General features: G+C 45.9%; 1 protein-coding gene across 2 annotated transcripts in view; it reads right to left on the bottom strand.

Moving 5' to 3' along the window:
- The window catches only part of Gnptab (N-acetylglucosamine-1-phosphate transferase subunits alpha and beta), a 71,571-nt gene that overhangs the window by 14,614 nt on the left and 35,232 nt on the right, over window positions 1-21,725 (bottom strand). For both annotated transcript variants that reach the window (XM_021175070.3, XM_085843080.1), the window contains 9 exons: window positions 20,472-20,677; window positions 15,662-15,726; window positions 15,291-15,425; window positions 5,591-5,752; window positions 4,627-4,806; window positions 4,259-4,429; window positions 2,769-2,892; window positions 1,595-1,798; window positions 153-1,192 (listed from right to left, as the gene is read on the bottom strand). In XM_021175070.3, coding sequence (XP_021030729.1) covers window positions 153-1,192; window positions 1,595-1,798; window positions 2,769-2,892; window positions 4,259-4,429; window positions 4,627-4,806; window positions 5,591-5,752; window positions 15,291-15,425; window positions 15,662-15,726; window positions 20,472-20,677 — 2,287 coding nt within the window. The remainder of the gene's footprint in view (window positions 1-152; window positions 1,193-1,594; window positions 1,799-2,768; window positions 2,893-4,258; window positions 4,430-4,626; window positions 4,807-5,590; window positions 5,753-15,290; window positions 15,426-15,661; window positions 15,727-20,471; window positions 20,678-21,725) is intronic.

The raw sequence follows: 21,725 nt of genomic DNA, 5'->3' as shown, positions 1-21,725 counted from the left end.
AAAAAATTCAGTGAAAGTCACTCAAGAAAAGCACTTGCTTCCATTGTGGTCTCAGGAAAATGCTAGATAAATGGTAGCCACTATCACGTTACCACTTAGAAAGTTATTTATGTTCCAAGGCATGACAAAGAACAAGGCTAGCTCTAACTTACATCAAGAAGGTCTTGGAAATACTTTTTTTTCTCCCAGGGCAAAAAGCCTGGATAATTCTGCTGCAACCTTCTGCCAGGCACTAATTCCTTTACAGGTACAGCATTGCCTTCTGCCCTGTCTCTCTCCTCTTCTTTTGGCAAGTGGCTTTCTGGGGGAACGATCAGTGGTGAAAGGTTCTCTTTGGACATAGTCACGCCTAGTGCAGGCTGGGCCAATCTTGCATTGGTCTCCAAGACCGGGGGTGGATTCAAAGCATGGTCACGGCCATTCACGGTCACTGTCTCCGCTGGGGCAGTCCATCTCTCTGATCTGTGTTCACCAGCAAAGCCATGTGGACGTTGGTGAGAAGGGTTTTCCTGTGGGACCTCCAGGTTGTCTTTTGTTTCACCGGTCCTAGCTTGAGGTTTTATTGTAGTATCTAGTGAATTCCCCAGGAAAGACCTTAGCAGGGCTGACTTGGACAAGTTATATCCTTTCAGAGTGATGTCTCCATGTTCTAGTTGCAAATCCAAGTTGCTCAGCCTCACCTGGGCCTCTTTGGGAAGGAGTGAAATATTTACCCGGGGGATTTTCACCTCCTCTTGGAATCTCCCTGTTGCATTTGCATCATGTCTCCTGATCTTGGGGAAGCGTTTCTCTTTGGGAACATCTTCAAAAGGGACATCAGCCTGAGGAAGAGGTGTCACTGGGCTAACCAAACTTTCATAGGCCTTCTGGGTTGTAGAATTCAGTTTGGGCTCCTCCCTCGTGTCCACCTCTACTGCTATCTGGATCTTGAACTCTTCGTCGTTGGCGTTTTGAAGAGTGAGGTTAAAATAGATCGTGGTTGCGTTCATTCCACTGTGCATTATCAGGTGTATGGTTTTCCACTTGTTTGCAATGGATGCGTGGCGGATGATGGGGTTGTCGCTGTAGGTCCCTTCAACTCCTCTTCTGGCTATGTTTGCAAAGCTGAAATAAGACAGGTATTCACCTTTGGGGACAACATAGTGAGTCTGGTTTGGGAGAAGTGTTACTTTATACAATTCATGAAAATGATCTAGAGGAAAAAACACAAACATGGTTTCCTTTTAATTAGGCATTTTTACTCCCTGGCCTTAATTCTCTGGGGTCAAGTTCTTATTTTCTAAGGATAACTTTAAATTTACCTTAAAATGCTCACAAATTTTAATATAAGGTTTGGGTATAATATGGCTCATGTTACCATTTGAAGTGACCACAGCAATTTACATGAATGTTAGCCCCAACTCAGTACAAAGATATGGTGTGACTTTTATCAATAAACTTCAATGACTAGTTTCCAACTTTTTTCTTTTTGCCCAATTGAGAAGAATTACTTTAGAGAATGACAACCATCGAGTGTCACTTAAAGGGTGACAACCATAGAGGTATCTGTGTGTTTAGCTATTTGTCCCTAATGTTTTCACTGCAACAAACATACCTTGTCCACAGTCACCAGCATCAAACCCGCAGGACAAGACGTTGCAGGCTTGGTCACAGAACTTGTCAGCCAGCCAGGAGTTTGCACACCCTTGGTTACAGTAAGAGATGGTGTTTATTCCTCCACCAAACTGCCAGTGCTGTCCAGCTCCAATATTCCCGGTACCCCCACCTCCTGCAACATACCGGTTCCCTGCAGTATTACCTGGAGGGAGGAGGAAAGGAGAGCCTTTGGAGGACTTCGAGCCATAAAAGAGGACCGCTCAGCTCATCATGTCTGTTACACTGATAGAGACATGAACTACAGCTACAAAGTCTCTTCCCCGCTCTTCAGGGGACACTGTCTGTGTCGTCAGAACGTCCCCAGAAGAAGTATCGGCTGGTAGAATACAGGCAGTGACAGCTAAGGCAAGATAGAAAAGCCGGTGTCCAGTCCCAGGCTTAGTGTTGTCACATGTTAACAGTTCTAGGTCTGCTCTGCTGCGTTCCCTCCCTGAAGCTGCTTGTATTTTACAAAAGTGCACCTGACCGAGAATACTGAGACACAGCTTTGACATTTCGTTTCCTCAAATAGTCAACACACTAACAAGCCCATTTGTCTTCTAGAACATCAGGATAATAATATCTGTGAACACCCTCTTTCTCAGGGCCCCCCAAATTCAAATGGGTAATAAGTAATGAATGCTCTTGCTCTAGAATTTTGAACTGAAAGCTAGTAAGTGAACCCATTTTTAAAAGTGCTAACATCAAGTCCAAAGGTACATGCAGTTTGTGGGGGTGGGGAAGCTGGGGGTGGGAGTGGGGTGGGTGGAGGTGGGGGAAGTGGGTGGAAGGGGGAAGTGCTAAGTAGATAAACACGATTTCTGCTATAACTTTGATCATTTCACAGTCTACTGCAGTTTCCCACTGAAAGTCACTGCCTTGGACTCCTGTCGAGCTGGCGAGAACCATCCTTGGGTTCACATAATTAAGAGTATTCTAGATGCTTTAAGTAATAACAAAAGAGATTTCCAAGGGCGGCACCTACACCAGAGAAGTGCCTTCAACAATGGCTCCCATGAACCAATTGGGTCACACAGCGCCACCGACCAGGGATCTCTGGATTCTAGCATGTCAGTAGCACGTGTTCCTAGGATTAAGGATGAGAAGATGAACAGGTCCCAGCACATCCTCACCAGAGCAGTCTCCGCCATCCCAGTCACAGGCTGAATTATTACAGGCCTTATCACAATAGCCATCTTTAATCCAGGAGCCCGGGCAGCCCTCTGCACAGTTTGGCACCGGCCATGTCAAATAAACCTGTGACAAAATCGAAGAGAAACTACAGTAAGTTCTGACACTTTTTACTCTTCGATTAAAATTGAACTGTAAAGTAGCCTGAAGAAAATTTGGTTTCCCACAGACTGGCTACTGATATTCGGCACTGCCTCAGGTTGGCCGATGCCCACGGGAGCATTAGGCCAGCTGAGCTGGCTGCTGATGGTCACTCATGACCCTTATGGTGATTCATGGGAACATCTGCTTCAGGAACAAGGACTTGGCCATGGATTAGTGTTAATACATGCCCCGACTTTGACATAAAATGCCCAATGCCAGATTTACATGTGAGTATAAAACCACGCCAAAGGAGGAAGGGACTCTGTCACGGTCACTCTTTAGCTGTGACACTTACTAGTAACCCCTGTGTGCATTTATAAATATCTGGACTCAAGGCTGAGGGAAAGAGAAGATGATTCTAGGAGCTGTCATCTCCATGCGGAGGCCATGTTTAGACAAATTACCAATTACTCCCAAATGAGTTGTGCGGTGCATGTTCACTTTATAAATTAAATCCATGAACAATAAACACACACCCTCCTTTTTTCTTTCTTTCTTTCTTTCTTTCTTTCTTTCTTTCTTTCTTTCTTTCTTTTTCTTTTTCTTTTTTTTTTTTTTGTTCCTTTGCACACTACACTTATTCAGAATTTACTTTAAAAATCTAAACTGAAACTAGAGGTTGCCAATAGCTAAAAGAGTCTGGATCTATAGAAATCTGGCTCTGGAGCATGTTCCTGGGCTGGTCCTACAGGAAAAAAAATCCAGTTCAATGCAGACAGGAGGTCATCCCATACCACCTGATTTAAACCTCCAGCTCCTGCCCCACTCTCCCAGCTATCACCAACACAGCCGTGCGTGTGCGTGCACGTGCGTGTACGTGAGCGTGTATAGCTTGTTTGTTTTGTTTTGTTTTGTTTCTTAAGACAGATTTCTGTATGGCCCTGGCTATCCTGGAACTCACTCTTTTAGACCAAGCTGGCCTTGAACTCACAGATCTGCCAACCTGGGATTAAAGGTGCCAGCACTGCCAGTCTCACTTCCCCACTTCTTTAAGCACTATTTTAAGCTAATTTTTCATGTTGGGCATTTTGCTGGTACTCTAGCTGCAAGTTTGTTGCAAAGTGGTTATGTTATAGTAGAAAATACAAAGGCTCAAGGAGAAAAAAAGGGAATTCTGATTATCTGAGACTGCGGGAAAGCAATCTCTCAATGTAGTCCTCTTACCGCCTAACTGCTGACTTGGAAGTCATAAATGCCTGCTGGTTAATACGCAAATACAGAAATGTGCACATGGATTTCCTCATCTGCTATTGATTTTCTAGCTAGGCGCCCACCTATCTCTTCTTACCTTTTGACCTTTGGAGTGGCTGTAAAAATCATCCGGCCAGACATCCTTACCGAACATGACATCGTCATTTAGATAAATAAACTTCTGGGACAGCCCTTCGATGCGGTGAATGTGACTTTCGATAGCAGGGGAACTGAAAGTAGGCAAGTGGCTCAGATTTTGGAAAATGTCCTTTTAACAGAAAACACACACAGAGGGCAAGTGAGTTGCTTTGATTTGGTTGGGCATTCAGAAAGAGGGAAAAGAGGACACTGTTAATTCAGAAAGGAGGTAGAAAGGGGGAGGGCCAGGAAATCGTGAGATCACTGTACCACACTGAAAGCACAGACAGGAAACCGCAGCCTCGCCGTACGTGCAAAGTCACTCACCTGGTGGGTCACTATGGTCACTCGAGGGTTGTCAAGGTTCAGCCAGGATGGAATCTGCCCGTTGGTGACAATGAAAATATTCCGTACCCATGGCGCGTGTCTCTCGATAGATCGCAGGGAGTACCTCAGCTCTTCATTATCCTCAAAGCGGCTGGCAGACACATCCTCATCCTGCTTGGACTGGGAGATGGGAGAAATAGTGGACACAGAAAGACTGAAGCGTCTACTCTAAATGCCTGCTCGTCTTCATCCTTTGCCTGCTCTGCTCTCAGGGGGCTAAGTTTTATGTCGAGCTAACACAAGCTGGAGCCATCTTCGAGGAGGGGACCTCAACTGGGGAAATGCTTTCATAAGACCGGGCTGTGGGCAAAACTGTTAAAATCAATCAATCAATCAATCAATTAATTAATTAATTTCTTCCTTTTTAAATTTTTCTCTGTGTAGCCCTGGAAAGCTATCCTAGAATTTGTTCTGTAGACCAGGCTGGTCTCGAACTCCAATATTTGCTTGCCTCTGCCTCTAGAATGCTGGGATTAAAGGCATGTGCTCTCTAGCCTGCCAAAGCTTTACTTTATTTTTGTTTACATTTGTGACTGTGACTATATGTATATGTGGGTGCCCTCGAAGGCCAGAGAGGTGTCAGATCCCTCGAAACCAGAGTCATAGGAGGTTAGAAACCATCTGATGTGGGTGCTGAACTTGGGACCTCTGGAAGAGCAGCAAATGCTCTTTACAGCTGAGCCATCCCTTCAGCCTTGTTCCTCTCAATGAGCAGGGGTAGAGAATGGAGGTTTGGAAAAGTTCTAGTCAGGTCACCTCTCAGTTAAGCCCTCCTCTTCCTCGCAACAAATCGACTTGTAAAACAGTCTAACTCTTCAGCCGAGCGCTCCCCCAGCGGCGCGATTCTGGCAATGGCAGACATTCTGAGTCCTTGACCTGGGCTGAAGGGGCCTGCGCTCCTCACCTGGCTGATGGCACTCAGGTCCCACAGCAGATACGCAGGGCTGATGGTCAGTTCCTTCCCATTGATGGTCATGTTCTTCTTGGTCTGCTTGTTCAGCTCTTGGAAACCCTTGGGGTTATTCAATTTCAGAAGAGCGACACTGGCCTCCGAGTACAGCCGCAACTGAGAGGTGACAGAGAGACGCACGACTTCAACGAATAAACGCAGATTTACACTTATTTATTTATTTATTTATTCATTCATTGATTTATTTACTTATTTATTTCTGAAACAGGGTAAGGCTGACCTTAAACTCCTGGTAACCCTTCTGCCTCAGCCTCCCAATGCTGAGATGATACAGGTGTGAGTCATCACACTCAGTCTCTAAACTTTTAATCTTGACACATAAAGACAGTATCACAGGCCCCAAGTGTTACCCAGATGAATGCAACAGGAAGGGGTGGAGGCCAGTGTGAACAAGACAGCTCAGGCGTCACAGCCACACCGCAGTGCCCACAAGAGACGCTAGATCTTCTGAGAGGGTGATGCTTTTATGAAATCCGTCTAATTTTTCAGAGCCGGCTTAAACTAAGGAGAAGCCACCCCACGGAAGACAGAAACTCCTCCTGCTGCACTGGCGCCTCTCTCTTCTTAATCTATTGGGAAGAAATTAACACACGATCCTAACTCAGTTCTTAAGCAGTTCCTGGTGGCCCCCGAGCCAGAAGAGCAGTAGGATTCCATGTGTGGCCTTCCCTCCTTTCGTCATGCATGCCGTCAACTGTTTTATGTGGTTTTGTTTTGTTTTGTTTGCTTTTTTGAGACAGGGTCTCTCTGGAGCCCAGGCTGGTCTTAAACTCTGGAACTTAGAGATCTGCCGGCCATCGCCGTTAACTCTTAACCCCCAACAGTGTGCACATGGTCTCCTGCCTGTGCTCCTTTACCTTGACTGTCCTGGCACACATCAGGACCTTGAGAAGTCAGCCACCACAGCTGTCGTTCCTGCCTCTGTACTGGGGAATGGGAAGCGGTGTGCTTAGGTGCATTCCCACCGCTCCTTACAAGACTCTGTCCCTTCCTTCCAGTTCATGGGTTCCCCACCACACCTCTAAGATCCCCCTAGAGTGAGGAAAACCAATTTCTAGAGTAAATAAACAGTACTGTAATATTATAATTTAATGTCAAACTTAAATGGGAAAATACCTGCAATCCTAATGTCACCATCAAAATTGTTTTTACCTTGGAAGTAAATGTTGAAGCCTCACAGGAATAAGCTACACCTTATGCCCCTTTACTTTTATTTTTGAGACAGGATCTCACTGGGGTGCATGGAGAGGCCTTGGATTTGCAATCCTCCTATCCCCAGCCTTCTGAGGCAGATTACAAGTCTGTGTTACATTTTAACTTGGTAATTATAGCATTTCGCTACAGTTTTTATCATTGACTGGGCATGTAATGGGCACCAGACACTGCCTTGGGCAATCATTGTACCAGGGTTAAAGTGTAAATTGAGATCTGCACTGTTCTGAGCCTTAATGGATCATCCATCCAGGCTTGCGCTGCCATAGCAGAGCTGGCCCGTGAGATGCAGGGATGGATGGATGGGTGATGGCCACGCAGGTCAGAATATGATTGGTTAATGCAAACAGCCCACCCCACTCCCCCTAGCTTTGTGTTCCCATTCTATGAAAAGGTTGTACAATCTCCCCTCGTGGATCCTGAACTGGCTGCCTCTCTGAGCTCGCAGAAAATAACGCTTTCACTTTTAAGCTTCTGTCTCTGAAGTAAGTTTTCTTGGCTTCTACTACAAACCCAACATGCCCTTTATCCTGCAAGCCATCTTATCAGCCCACACTAGCAATTGCCTAGGACTGGCTTCTAACTACATCATCAAAAATCAGACCTCTCATAGTAGCCACACAATAGGTGAAAGATAAGAAGTAAGGAACTTTAAAAGAGTATTTCAAAACATGAGATTTTCTGCCTCTATAGGAGACAGGGATAACAAGCATGAAGTAGTCTCTGCTGTCCACTAGGTGGCAGCCTAGTCCTGCAACTTTTATTACTTGTACTAGAAGTATCTTGCTGGAAAAGGATCTAAGAGGTACCTTGATCCTGGATATTTTTATTTTATTTTTTTTTTTTTACAATTTTTTTTAGATTTATTTATTATATATGTACACTGTAGCTGTCTTCAGACACTCCAGAAGAGGGCGCCAGATCTCGTTACGGATGGTTGTGAGCCACCATGTGGTTGCTGGGATTTGAACTCTGGACCTTCGGAAGAGCAGTCGGGTGCTCTTACCCACTGAGCCATCTCACCAGCCCGGATATTTTTATTTTATTTTATTTTATTTTATTTTATTTTATTTTATTTTATTTTATTTTATTTTTTGTAGCAAACGCCATGCTGCTGGTAAAGTTGAGTAGCTGTGGTTTCTGATGAAAGATGGAATTCTTAGCTGAAACTCCTGATTGTCTGGTCACCAGTTCTGCAGAGCTGGAACTGCAGGCCTCTCCATATGCTATCATCTGTTTTGGGCAGTGCTAGGGACTCAGCCTGGGACTCTGGTATGGCTATACTGGCATCCACCCTACTGAGGTATATTCTTAGCTTCAAAAATGTCTGAAATACCCCTAAACATGCTTCTACCATTTGCACTATTTCTAGGAAGAATTCTTAGCACTTATGGCAAGAGAGAGAGAGAGAGAGAGAGAGAGAGAGAGAGAGAGAGAGAGAGAGAGAGGAACCTCAGCTGAAAACCACTGAAGGCTGGGCAATGGTTGCACATGCCTTTAACTCCAGCACCAGGCAGGGGCACACAGAGCTCAGTTTGATTCTCAGGATCCACACACATGGTGGACAGAACTGACTCCTGAAAGTTGTCACCTCCACACATGCTCATTGTAGCATTTACATAGACACACACACACACACACACACACACACACACACACACACACACACTGTAAGTAACAAAGTTTCCTTATAATTGATTATCTATATCCTATATCTGTACATCTAGAGTCATGTAAAAATTTCTCAGCCAAAGGGGTTGTGAGTGGGAAGGTTAAGAAGGCTCTGATACAGAGAACAGAAGCCCGGATACTGCTACACATCTTGTGAGCATAGGACACATACTGAGGTAGGACTGTCAGTACAGAAGCGAGCAAACCCAAAGAATGCCTGAAGATATCTGGTAAGACATACATCCCAAACAGCTCTTTAAAAGCTCCCAGAACTCGCCGGGCGTGGTGGTGCACGCCTTTAATCCCAGCACTCGGGAGGCAGAGGCAGGCAGATTTCTGAGTTTGAGGCCAGCCTGGTTTACAGAGTGAGTTCCAGGACAGCCAGAGCTATACAGAGAAACCCTGTCTTGAAAAAAAAAGCTCCCAGAACTCAAAAGATAGAACCTGTTTTTAAATTTGGCTGATTTGGTTTTCAAGTTATTAGGACGTCTTTTTAGGAGGTCTACTTATGCCATAGTGTTGAGGACTAAAGACTCACATCTGAGAAAGAGAAAGCACAGGTTTCTGTGACAACTCCCACCCTACCCCCCCACAAAAGCCTCCACCCCCAAAAAGTAAGAGCCTAGACAGAAAGCCATTGAAGAGAACCCTGTAACAACTGTGACAGGGGTGCTAAAGTGTAGTTTTACACGGTGATGGCTTCCGGCAGGTGTGAGTGTCAGGAAAAACTGTTTGACACCCCCCACCCCACCCCCGCTCCAGGGAGTAAATGGGCAACACAAATTGGACCTCGTTGCTTTTTTCTGGGGTGTGGAGCGGGGGGAGGAGAGGGAAAGAGGTCACAACAGTGGGGTCAGGCAGACCTGGGAGGACTGGGAAGTGAGTGTGATCTTGGGGGGCATTATGTGAAATTCCAAATGAACAATAAAGATATGTTGGAAAAAAAGAAGTCCTTGGGATTAAAAACCCTCCTGCTACTGCTAACAGAAAAACAAACTGGCAGTGTTTAGTGAGTTAGTACGTCAAGGGTGCAAGGTTTGAGATGCCCTGAAGGCTGTCCCAAAGTTAAAGCTAGTCCATATTGCTGCTCTATCTGCTGACTATTTGTTCGAGAATAAAACAGAGGAGAAGGATAAGCATTAAAAGCCGAGTGCGCGGGATATTTTCATGGAAGTCGCTGAAGTGCTTTGGACTCTAGGGTCCTAGTGCTAAGAGTCGCTGTTTTACTTTGTTCAGTGTGTTTTTTGAGTGAGAGTCTTATGGCCTGGAACTTGCTATGGAGGCCTCGAGATCCCCATGCCTCTGCCTCCTGAGTGCTGGGATTAAAGGCAGGCTCCACATTGTGTCTATTTTGTTTCAGGACTGGCAGGACTGAACACACCCTTCATCCCATCATTCAGGAGGCAGAAAGATCTTGCAGTTGAGGCTTAGCCTGGTCTATAGAACAAGTCCTATGCTAGCTAGGGTTACATAGTGAGACCCTATCTCATAAAAAAGAAGAGAGGAGAGGAGAGGAGAGGAGAGGAGAGGAGAGGAGAGGAGAGGAGAGGAGAGGAGAGGAATCAAATATTTACATATATGTATGATGAACTATTTGGGGGATAAAACTCAAGCCTAAATATGAAATACCGTACACATACAGCCCAAAGATAATTTAACATGTTTTAAATAACTCTGTACATGAAACACAGTTTCATATGAGGATATACACCTCATTTTACACTTGTGGTGTCATGCTGGCACTTAGGATGTATGGAGCATCTTAGACTTTGGATCTTCAGATTAGAGGTGTTTAACTGGCAGCACAACTTTTGGTGACCTTAAACAGGTCCAGGACAGAATTTTTTTTTTTTCTTTCAAGACAGGGTTTTTTTTTTTTTGTGTAGCTCTGGCTGTCCTGGAACTCACTCTGTAGACCAGGTTGGCCTCGAACTCAGAAATCTATCTGCCTCTGCCTCCCAAGTGCTGGGATTAAAGGCATGCACCACCACTGCCCGGCTCCGGAATAGAATTCTGAGGGTGGAATACAGGTGAGTCGCTAGGCAACAGTACCTGTCCTTCCTGCCTGATCACTAGGCTACCTAGGCTCCGGTGAACTAGCATCAAGTCTGAAAACACCCCCATGTCTCTGACCCACACAGACCTTCCCTATTCCCACATATGCCCTGGCTGTTTTTTTGTTTCACTGTGCCACAATCCCTGACTGAGACGACTTAAGGGAGGAATGGTTTACTTTGGTTCACTATTTGGAGCTGTCAATCACGGTGCAGAAAGACTGATGGCAGGAACAGGTTACCTGTTCACACCTCAGCAGACTTGGAGGCAGAAACAGACCAGGAAACAGGCCTGGCCTGTAAACTCAGGGTGGCCTATAAGTTCCCTGGTGATGCACTTCAGCCAGTTAGGACCCAAAGGGTTTGCAACCACTCAAAATAGTGCCACCATCTGGGACTCGGGTGTTCAAACACAGGCACCTCTGGGGTACATTTCTATCCAAATCATAAGAGGACAACTCTGTGGCAGTCTATTCAGTTATTCATGCGCTCCCAAGTACCTTGTGTGTAAGTCCTGTCCTTCCAAACACGATTTAAATACTCGAGGGCAGGGCATGTATCCCCCACCTCTGCATACCTGCGCAGCAACCACCCTCGCTCAATTACACTTACTGTGAGCATTTCCTTGTGAGCTCTGGGATGATTTCCCGAACAATCCTCACACGTAAGGAATAGAACACAACCAAACCCAAAGAAAATGGAAAAGCCCCACTGTGAGTGAAAAATGTCTAAAACCACAGAAGGACATGAGGTGAAGTGAAAATAAAGATGATAGGTAATTTATCAAGAGAGCAAGCCTGTATTTGTCACATCTAAAAATTCTACTGCTAAATCCGTAGGGAATGGGAATGATAAGAAGACTCACCTCCAGGTTTCTCAGAACAGAAAACCTGACAGGGGGTAGTGTGATGTACAGGGCGAGAGCGGTCACAAGGCTTGTAGGAATTCCGATCCATTATCTTAGTAAAACCTACTCTCTAGTCCCCGTCCTCCCCTCAGAGCTATAAAAGCACACTTTGACAGGACATACAACGGTGAGGGCTTATGCCTATATCACCTCACTGGGGGCGGATCACCACAGAAGGGCAGGCCTTCGCTCTGGTCCAAGGCCTGCATCCTGTGAGTGTCCTATAAGACTGACGCTCAGCCCTTGTGTGGAGGTACAGAGGTGAACAGGAGAATGTTCTGAGCTGCAGCCTGTGGTGTCTGCTGGGCACGGCTGAGCCCTCCCTCCCTGTCTCCTGAACCACAGGCCTCAGGACAGTCCTGCTGGAAGAACACAGGAGCGTGGCGTGATTGAGCTGTTCAGGTTGCAACCCTCGGTGTCTTGTGGTCGTCCCTCTCATGTGTGGCATGTGCCTCGCTTGTCACACTAAACTGAGCAGACACTGTCATTGTCACTCCCCTCTGCACTGTTTATCTCCTCCTCCTGAGCCTTCCTTCTCGCCAACAGCTCCTCGACATACCAGCTGAGCATCTTTCAGATGCTCCAGGAAGCAGTCCCACGCTGGCCTCCCTTGGCCAGAGGCCCCTGGACAGGAGGATCTTGCAGGACTGAACTGGCTCCATCCAGTGCTGAGGTCTGCCACGCGTGTCCCTGCTCTAAGGTGTATGCCTCAGAAACACACCAGATAGTCTTCTTACTGTCCCGGCCCTCCCTGCCTTCAGGATAAGGGTTTTTCGTTGAGCACAAGCGTAATGAGGACAGAGTGACATTGGTCCCATTAGTATAATGATGATCACATCAGGCAAGTTCTAGTTCAGTGGGTTCCAGGAACTTAATACAATCACTGCTGATTAAACTTTTTCATTTATTTATTTTTTATTCTGTGGTGTGGGAGTCCGTGCGTGTGCATGCGCGTGCATGTGGTGCATATGTGTGTGCATGTGTGTGAGGATGTATAAACACAAGAGCATGCATGTGAGAATCAGAGGGTAACTTGCAACCTTGCCTTGCCCATCTACCCAGCCATCCCTAAGGAAGCCTGTGGCAGTCTGCCTTTAGGAACTCCCCAGACACACTACCTACTTCCCAGCCCCCAACATTTTGTCCAGGTTATTCTCAGAGCACTCCCTTCTCAACCCAGAAACAGCGGCTCTGTTGAGGACTCAGCTAAGCCGTAAAGCCCATTTAACTCCTACCTTGACTAAACCCAGGCATCCTTGGGCACTGCTATAGTGGAAGTGTGTTCATGTCCCAAGGAAATGTCTTAATTCCCTGTGTTCGCTCTCACATACTCCCTGGCATGCAGGAGGTATTTGATAAAAACCATCTAGATAGACTGGGAACCGATGACAGGAACCACCGTTCTCAGAAGGTGTATAACAGAACCAGAAGGCCGAACCCACGGGAAGAATGGAAGGGCCAGAGGCTGGGAAGTGGCTGCATAAAAGTATAAGGACCTGAGTTCTGGTTCCCAGAACTCATGTATGAGCAGGGCAGGCCTGTAAGCCCAGTGCTTGGTTGTGGGAAAGGAGACAGATTCCCTAGAGCTCACTGGTCAGGCAACTTGGCCAACTGCTGAGGCCAAACATTCAATGAGAGACTCCGGCTCATCAGGGGGAGAATAACCAAGGAGGACACCTGACACCAACCTCTGGCCTCCCACGCACCTACTCCTGTACACACATATACACACACTCTTGGGAGCAAGCGTTGCCCGCACTTTCCCCTAACAGACGCAGACGTGAAAAACTGAACTCAAATGCGCCCTCATCTATTCCTCCTGGTTCTCCATTTCTCCAAACTCAAGTCACCGCTATACCTTACATCCAGCTGCACACACCACAGAGCAGCAGCTGGCAGAGCCTACCACTGTTCGGAACTGTTATCTATGTCAGTACACACCGGTCACCAACAGGCATGTCAGGTGTTGACAGCACACATGAGCGGGCCAGCACAGCAGGCTGTGAAAATATCCACACACGTTTAAGACAAAATAAATTCCTAATTGCTTTTAAATTTTTGATTAATGTGGACTTACAGAAACAGAATCGGGAACGTCATTCTTCCCATATAAGGGAGATGAGCCGGCAATGGAAAGGACCGATGTAATTTATCTGTCATTCTGATGTTAGCGACTCAGCCAAAGCCAAATAAAGTTTGACTGAAATGAAAGCTAATCTGTCTATGGTTTCAACTGCTCAAATCAGTACTGAAAGTACCTCACGGGAAGGAGGAAATGCGGCATCTATTTTAGGATAACTGAAGATTAACCACAAATACAACCCAAACACAGCTTCGTGCTATTCCGGTCCATACAAGTACTGCATGCTAACTGATTGCACTTCTGGAACTGTTCCAATGTCAGACGAAGAAAGGCTACAGGGGGACAGCTGGGCACAGTGGAGCACCAAGAAGAAGCAGAGGCAGGAAGGTTACAAATTTTGAGGACAGCCTAGTCTACATAGCAAGTTGCAGGCCAGTCAGGATTACAGAGTGAGACCTGCCCCAAACAAAAATGAGGATGAAGAAAAGGGGAGGAGGGAAAGGAGGAGGGGGAAACAAACTAAGGGACAAAGCTAGCTAGCTATGGGGAAGATGGGAACAGAGAAAAACGACATCATTTACACAGTGGTTTTCTCACCGACATAACACAAAGCACCTTAACCCATCGAAGCCAGGGAAGGAGGAAAAAGTTACAGGGATCTCTGGATGGATGGAATGACTAATGCAAGAACTGAGAAAGAACTCGCTACTCCCTTTCCGCCACCCCCACCTTCTCCAGCCCCTCACAATTTTTGTTAAATGGTAAAAACATGAGAGAGCCAGATCTCAACCATTCCAGAGGCAAGGACTGTACGCCTGCTCCTCTAAGACAAAAGATGCTGTGTTCACCCCCACCCCGGAATGTGCTACAACAACGTGTCGTAAGGTCATCAAGAAAACACCCACACGGACTGTCCCAGGCAGATGATTCAGAGAATAAGAAATGTTCAGGAAGGGGCTGGGGAGATGGCTCAGTGGGTAAGAGCACCGACTGCTCTTCCGGAGGTCCTGAGTTCAAATCCCAGCAACCACATGGTGGCTCACAACCATCTGTAACAAGATCTGACTCCCTCTTCTGGAGTGTCTGAAGACAGCTACAGTGTACTTATATATATTAAATGAATAAATCTTTAAAAAAAAAAAAAAGAAAAAGAAATGTTCAGGAAAAGGTCACGAGCCAACCAAAGTCGATCCTCAGAGAAAGAATGGTCAGGGCTGATGGCTAAGAAATACACTTATATCTTAAATACATTGGTGGCTGGATTTGCTATTAATCAGAATTTCATATTTTCAAACATTATACATATCTACAACCCCTTTATGAATGAAAGCTTTCATAGATGTGCGTGTTAGAGTTCTAACTACTTCTATGACTTCCCCAACATACCCACACATAGACATGCAACACAGACACACACATACAGAGACACACAAACACACACACAACACACACAGAGTAAGAAAAATGTGAGTGATAAATTACAAAAATAGTAATTTCAGAGCTTAGTTTGAAGGTGCGAGTCTGTAATACCAGCACCTGAGATGCTGAGGCAGGAGGATTGCTGGAAGCAGTGAGGGAGGCTCTTCCTCACAGATCTACTTCTGAGGACACACCGAGACGGGGCAGTTGCTCTTCCCCCTTTATGACTGTTGGCTAAACTTGCATGAAATAAGAGGTGCCATGCCGGTGGCTCCTTTTCTGTCTTACCAGCTGTATTTTAGAGGAAAGCTTTTCTGGCAGCTTTGTCTTCAGCTGACTCGTCTCCTTGAAGGTCGGTGGGAATCCACTCAGGAATGCCAAGTCTTGCATCAGCACTAAGCCCGGGGCTTCTTTATCTGTTGTCTAGAACAAAAAGAAGGTTGCACTCACCGTCCGTATCATGGAGCTGGGGGAAACTCACAGGGGAGAAGCTGGTGTGCCTCTGGCACAGGACTGCAGTCCCAGCATGCCCGAGGTGGAGGTGGGAAGACTGCAAGTTCAAGGCCAGCTGGGACTACACAGCAAGACTCGAGGTCTCTGTCACTCATACTTTTATTCTGGCCCAGTGCAAAAGAACAACTAGAGTTCAAAGGACGTACCAAGTAGGCTCTCCAAACCGTCTGCTTGCTGCCTCCCTTAAACGGTCCAGCATGAGCGTCTTCCACTACAACGAACAACACAAGCAGCATACGTTTAGTAGATAGATACTCATCTAGACTCTCTGGTAGAGTGCTATACAGAGCATCTTGGGAGCTAGCAATTAGCATAATACATGGGTTCAAGAAAGTCGTTAGGAAGCTAAAAGCCATCACATTCAACAAAGGAGGCACACTGGAAAGCAGGGTACAACTAAACATTAAACTCTGCATTGCCAAGAGATGTATGCAGGCCATAGAAACGTGGAGTGCTCTGTAGAAACAGGCTAAACTGCAAGGAAGAAGTGATGAGGGGATGATAGGAAAATCTCAGGTCTAAGCAAACCTGCATGAGAAGAGAAAACATGGTCGGACTACAGCATGACCTCTGGGAATGTCACTACTAGCAAGTAAGAGCGGCCGCACTTGAACAGGCAGAGGCATTTCCACAAGAGCAAGCAGCCACCTATGGCCCACACTCCTTTAAGAAATGGCTTTCCCACAATGAACGTCTTACATTCATCAGGTGGAGCAGGGCTGGGCTGGTGGGCACTCAACTGCAGGAGGAGTATGAAAAAGAGTGAACAGGAGACCCAGCCAAGGTGCCGCTGACATCCAGCATGGAATCTCAGGGTGGGGGCTCTGATTCGGATGAGGGACAAATGAGGCAGGTCCTACAAACTGCAGCCTGGGGAGATGGACAGCCACGCTGGATGAGAGCCTCAAGCATACCCCAGAAACAGAGCCGTGCCGGGCTGGGCTGTAGCTGACCAGAGAGGAGAGCACCTGCTTAGTGCACAAGGCCCTGGGAATGCTGAAGTGAAGGCAGTGGTAAAACAGGCGGAAATGGTGTTCACTCTTGTAGCCTCACAAAGCTGATGCAGGAGGACTGTCACAAGTTCAATACCAGCTTATATACAGTGAACACCAGACCAGCCAGGGCTATACAGCAGTATCTGATCTCCAAAGACCACCACCTCGCCAACAACAACCCCACCCCTAAAAGCAGCAACACTGGCCGTTAGGAGTGACTCTAACTTTTAAATAATTTGTAACTCTGTCTCCACAGATATAGAGGGCGATACCCTGGTAAGTTGGAGAATTATAATAGGTCTGGTATGTGTAACACAACGTTCATGTGAAGTCCACACAACGTCCTCACATCACCTTCCTGTTTCTAAGAGACACACAGGCTGAATACTCAGCAGGGGAGAGCATGGCCTGACCCATTCTGACTGAAGGATATGAATCACACAGCCATAGCCAATGCTTGAGAGCTTTGCTGTGGTTCTTGTCTCCAGGACACCATACCAAAGTTTTGAAAAGAAAAGGGAAGTGTCTGTGAAATGCGCAGACAAAGCTGACAGGGTTTTGTTTCTTTGTTTGAGACAGGTTTTCTCATTATAGCCCTGGCTGTCCTGGAATGCCCTCTGTAGACACAAAGATTCACCTGCCTCTACTTCTCCAGTGCTGGGACTTAAAGGTGTGCACCACCACAGGCCAATGAGATTTCTTATCCTAGATAACAGACTAACAACTCTCCAAATTTGTGGCTGCTTAGAGCAATGCATCAAATGTAGCAAAATGTAGCTTTTACAAAGGTACACTCTAAGTGAGCACCATAGGCCAGTTCTACAAACGACCACAAGAGCTATTGACCAAGAAACCTAGGTGGGCTGGCCTTCAAAACGGGCCATAAGCAAACACTCCTATCTTCCCATCTTCCCATGCACTTCTGTCTGGGGCACACTCACTCTGGCCTGGATTGTGACACTTTTTGTCCCTTCTCAGTTTGTAGTCACTACACACAGCAAACTGGTTAGTATGGAAAATGAGGCCGGGTGCGGTGGCACAGGCCTTTAATCCCAGCACTTGGGAGGCAGAGGCAGGCGAATTTCTGAGTTCAAGGCCAGCCTGGTCTACAAAACGAGTTCCAGGACAGCCAGGACTTTACAGAGAAACCCTGTCTCGAAAAACCAAAAACAAACAAACAAAAACAAAAACAAAAACAAAAACAAAACAAAGAGGCAATTGCTCCAACAACCCACTAACCTGCTATGGATTAAAAACTCTGGCTTCCATGTGGCTACCACCCTCTCCCCTAGCCCCAATTCTCCACGCCCATCTTCTGCCTGCTTCCTCTCATTTATCTTCTCTAACACGCAGCGGCCCCCTGCCCCTCTGACACAGCAGCCACGGTCCTGCTGTGGGAATGGCTTTTGCAATAGCTATTCTACCTCCCTGATTCTCCAGTCAGTCCTGTTGCCCCCCCCCCCCCGCCACCATCTTCATCCTCTTCAGGAAGCCTGTACCACCACTCAGATTAGGATCTTTGTCCCCGTTCCTGACCACTGTGCTAATTTTCTCTCTGTGGCATTATGTTCTACAAAGTATGTAATTCACTTATGTGTTAATTGTAGCTGGTCTTTTGCTGCTTTGTGGGTTCTTTTTTCTTCCATCCTTCTCCACCCTCATCCCACCCTTTAGACACTAGGTAGGAGACAATGATTCCTGAATCTATTCTTTTTGTTTCTTCTTAGACCATGACTATTATCAAGCAGCAACCCCCCTTCCCTCGCCCCTTGGGGCCCTAGCATTTATATACCCTCTGAAGAGTCCCCAGAATTCCAAATGTCACACAATCACAGGAGCTATCTGCAGCTGGCAAAATCACACCCCTGCTAGAGCATGAGGCAAATCATAACCAGCTGCTGTGGACAATCTGAAGCAGCCCCAAATCCCACACCTGGGGTTAAAATGAAAACTTCTTCTTATAATAGCTCTGTGTTTTAAAAGAAACCGAAATTCTCACTACAGGGAATTAAGGGCACAGCTAAACAGCAATACCAGGAACAGGAAGGAGTTTAAACCCATATGAAAAGCAAATACAGTCGGGCCAGTGGTGGCACACACCTTTAATCCCAGCACTTGGGAGGCAGAGGCAGGCGGATTTCTGAGTTCAAGGCCAGCCTGGTCTACAGAGTGAGTTCCAGGACAGCCGGAGCTACACAGAGAAACCTGGTCTGAAAAAAGCCCCCCCCCCCAAAAAAAAAAAACAAAAGAAAAAGAAAAAAAGAAAAGCAAATACAATATTACCAAAGTACTGTCTTCTAAGGGGGAGTGAAATCAGGATTTTCAGATTTGCCAGTTTGTGCTAGGTAGAGAACTTTACGCACTGAACAGCTCAGTGTCTGTTACAGGAGTCTATGAAGGAAATGAAGAGGGGAGGGACCCTAAGAACCATTGGCAACACAAAAGCAACTAACAGGATGAGGTTAGTTATCAGTTTATGAGGGAAGAAGCAAAGACGGGCTGGTGAGATGGCTCAGTGGGTAAGAGCACCCGACTGCTCTTCCGAAGGTCCAGAGTTCAAATCCCAGCAACCACATGGTGGCTCACAACCATCCGTAACGAGATCTAGCACCCTCTTTTGGAGTGTCTGAAGACAGCTACAGTGTATTTACATATAATAAATAAATCTTTAAAAAAAAAAAAGAAGCAAAGACAAAGGTGGGGCTGGCAGGTGTGATGTGGACACAATGGTACTCTGTATCGTGGAAAGAACTTGCAAGCTTTCATGGTACCCAAGCAAAACCAACAGCGTCTCCAGGTAGAGATGTCCAGTGCACAGGAAGACTGGGAGAGAAGAGAGACCGGAGCTGGGACACACGAGGCCTCAGCAGCTCATCTCAGCATGGGGACACAGAAGCTTCCTGCTAGGAACTGAGCTGCTGAGCAGGTAGGGATGTCTCACAGGTCCGAGGCAGCAAGGCCAAGAACAGGGCTTAGCACAGCTGGGCTCTAGGAAGGACTCACTTTCCATTGGCAGTTAGGTAACATCTTATTAACGTCCCATGGGGAAGAGCTGGAGTCTCGAGTCTGCATTATACTACTGTTCTGCTCCGGAAGGCCCAGCCTTCACGCCCTGAGCACCTTCCAAAGTTCCTGTGTCCTGTGCCATCCCTTTGGGAGCTTGGATTTCACTGTGTGAAGTAGAAAGAAAGCAAGCATTTCTGAATATAGTGTGGACGGCCTGGTATGTTCTGAGTAAAGTATGTGTTCTCGTATATTTTATGGCTTTTTAAAGTCTCCAGAATGACTTGGAGCCCGGAGGAGGTACTATCGGAGTACCAGATGGAAGGTTCTCACAGTGTCTGAGATACCTCACAGGTACGATGTGTTTACATGAAGGAAATGCTGTGTAGTCCTTTTCTGAGATGTTGACCGCTTACAACACAATATGATAATGGCTCTTTGGTGTTTCTCTGGACATTTTTAGCTTATCGAGCATTTCTTACAGAATCATGTGTTTCATTCAGAATTTTATTATTCTGAACGTCAATGATAACCTGGTTTAAAAATGCACCCAGTGGGCATGGTGGGACACACCTTTAATCTCAGCACTCAGGAGGTAGAGGCAGGTGGATCTCGGTGAGTTCAAGGTCAATCTGGTCTATACAGTGAGTTCCAGGACAGCCAGGGCTATATAATAGAATGACCCTGACCCCAACAACAAAACTTCTAAAAATAATAATAAAAATAAAATAGACAGAGAGATAGCTCAGCAGTCAAGAGGACTTGTTGCTCTTCTGGAGGACCTGGGTTCAGATTCTAAGACCCACATGGCAGATCACAACTCTCTATAGCTCCAGTTCCAGAAGATCCAACAGCCTCATCCAGGCGTGAGATGTACATACCTCATATGTGGAGACAAAACATTCATACACACAAAATAATAAATATTTCTTTTAAAAAAATAGGAAAAACCTCTTACCATCCTTAGTAGTGTCAAAAACGACAACGGAGACATTAGTAGATGGATTTTTTGGTTTCGCAACATTGAACATGTCGCTGGCAGCATGGAAAGATGGATAAAGGGTTGGCAGGTCCTTCAGGGTGCAGTTGGCTGGCAGGGGCGGGTCCAGAACAAGCATGGGCACCTTAATGCAGTGCGTCAGCAGACATTCCAGCTGCTTCTCACTGCAGAAACAAACAGCACTTCAGACAAGGGAGAGCTTGTGCCCACTGCTCAATGAGGCAGGGTTTAAAAACCCCACAGCCTATATAAAATCATACCTCACTAAATTCGTTACTCAAGAATGTAAAAAAGTTTTGTTAGTAAGGATGGAATAATAATTAATAATAATAATAATAATAATAATAATATACATTTTAGATCCTGTTTTCAAACATCTAATGATTATAAGAGTACCAGGTATGTATCATGACTCCTACTTGAAGGATAAGACAAGAGGACCAATTATAAATTCTAGGCGACTTTGGAACACATAGTGAAACCAGGTCTCAAAGACAGAGAGAGAGAGAGAGAGAGAGAGAGAGAGAGAGAGAGAGAGAGAGAGACAAAGTAAGTTTGCCAACAAAGTTGACTACCTCAAAAATCCATAAGAAATTGATTACTTCCGTATTACCATTAAAAAATATATTTGTAGTCCATTGAAGGCTGTTGATAGCATATTAGGAAAGAGAGTCTGGATGTGACATGGTATTACCCACCCCAACTAGACCAATATGAACTACACTGGACACTACACTGATACAATAATGTGGCTCTAACATGAACACGTAGGGGTTTTTCTATCTGCATTAAAGAAATTCTTTTAAAAACTACGCAAATAGAAGCAACCACAACTAGAACAGTGTTGGACAAAATTGCCCAACCTCCTCGGCGAGTAACAAGAATGCAAGAGGTAGCGACTGTCACCGCGATGGCTTAATCAGCACCCTCGAAAGTGATGACTCAGAGTTAATCTACGCACTGGAAATCTGTCCCTCTCAAACATCTGTGACCTCATAGTTCTTTAGGGACAGAATGTGGATATATATATATATATATATATATATATATATCATATCATATACTTACCACACAAATATGTATACTTATAACAAGACTGCCCAACATCCTGAGAGGCATGAAGTAGAAAAATATTGCATCGACATAGGAATTAAAGAGCAGGAGACCTTGGGCCATGAAGTATGACTGACAGCTGAGAGCTGAGTGTAGCTG

This window comes from Mus caroli, unplaced genomic scaffold (genome assembly GCF_978045245.1).
Source record: "Mus caroli unplaced genomic scaffold, Mus_caroli_1 scaffold_9, whole genome shotgun sequence".
Classification (NCBI taxonomy): Eukaryota; Metazoa; Chordata; class Mammalia; order Rodentia; family Muridae; genus Mus; species Mus caroli.
This window is presented reverse-complemented; position numbering and strand designations above follow the sequence as displayed.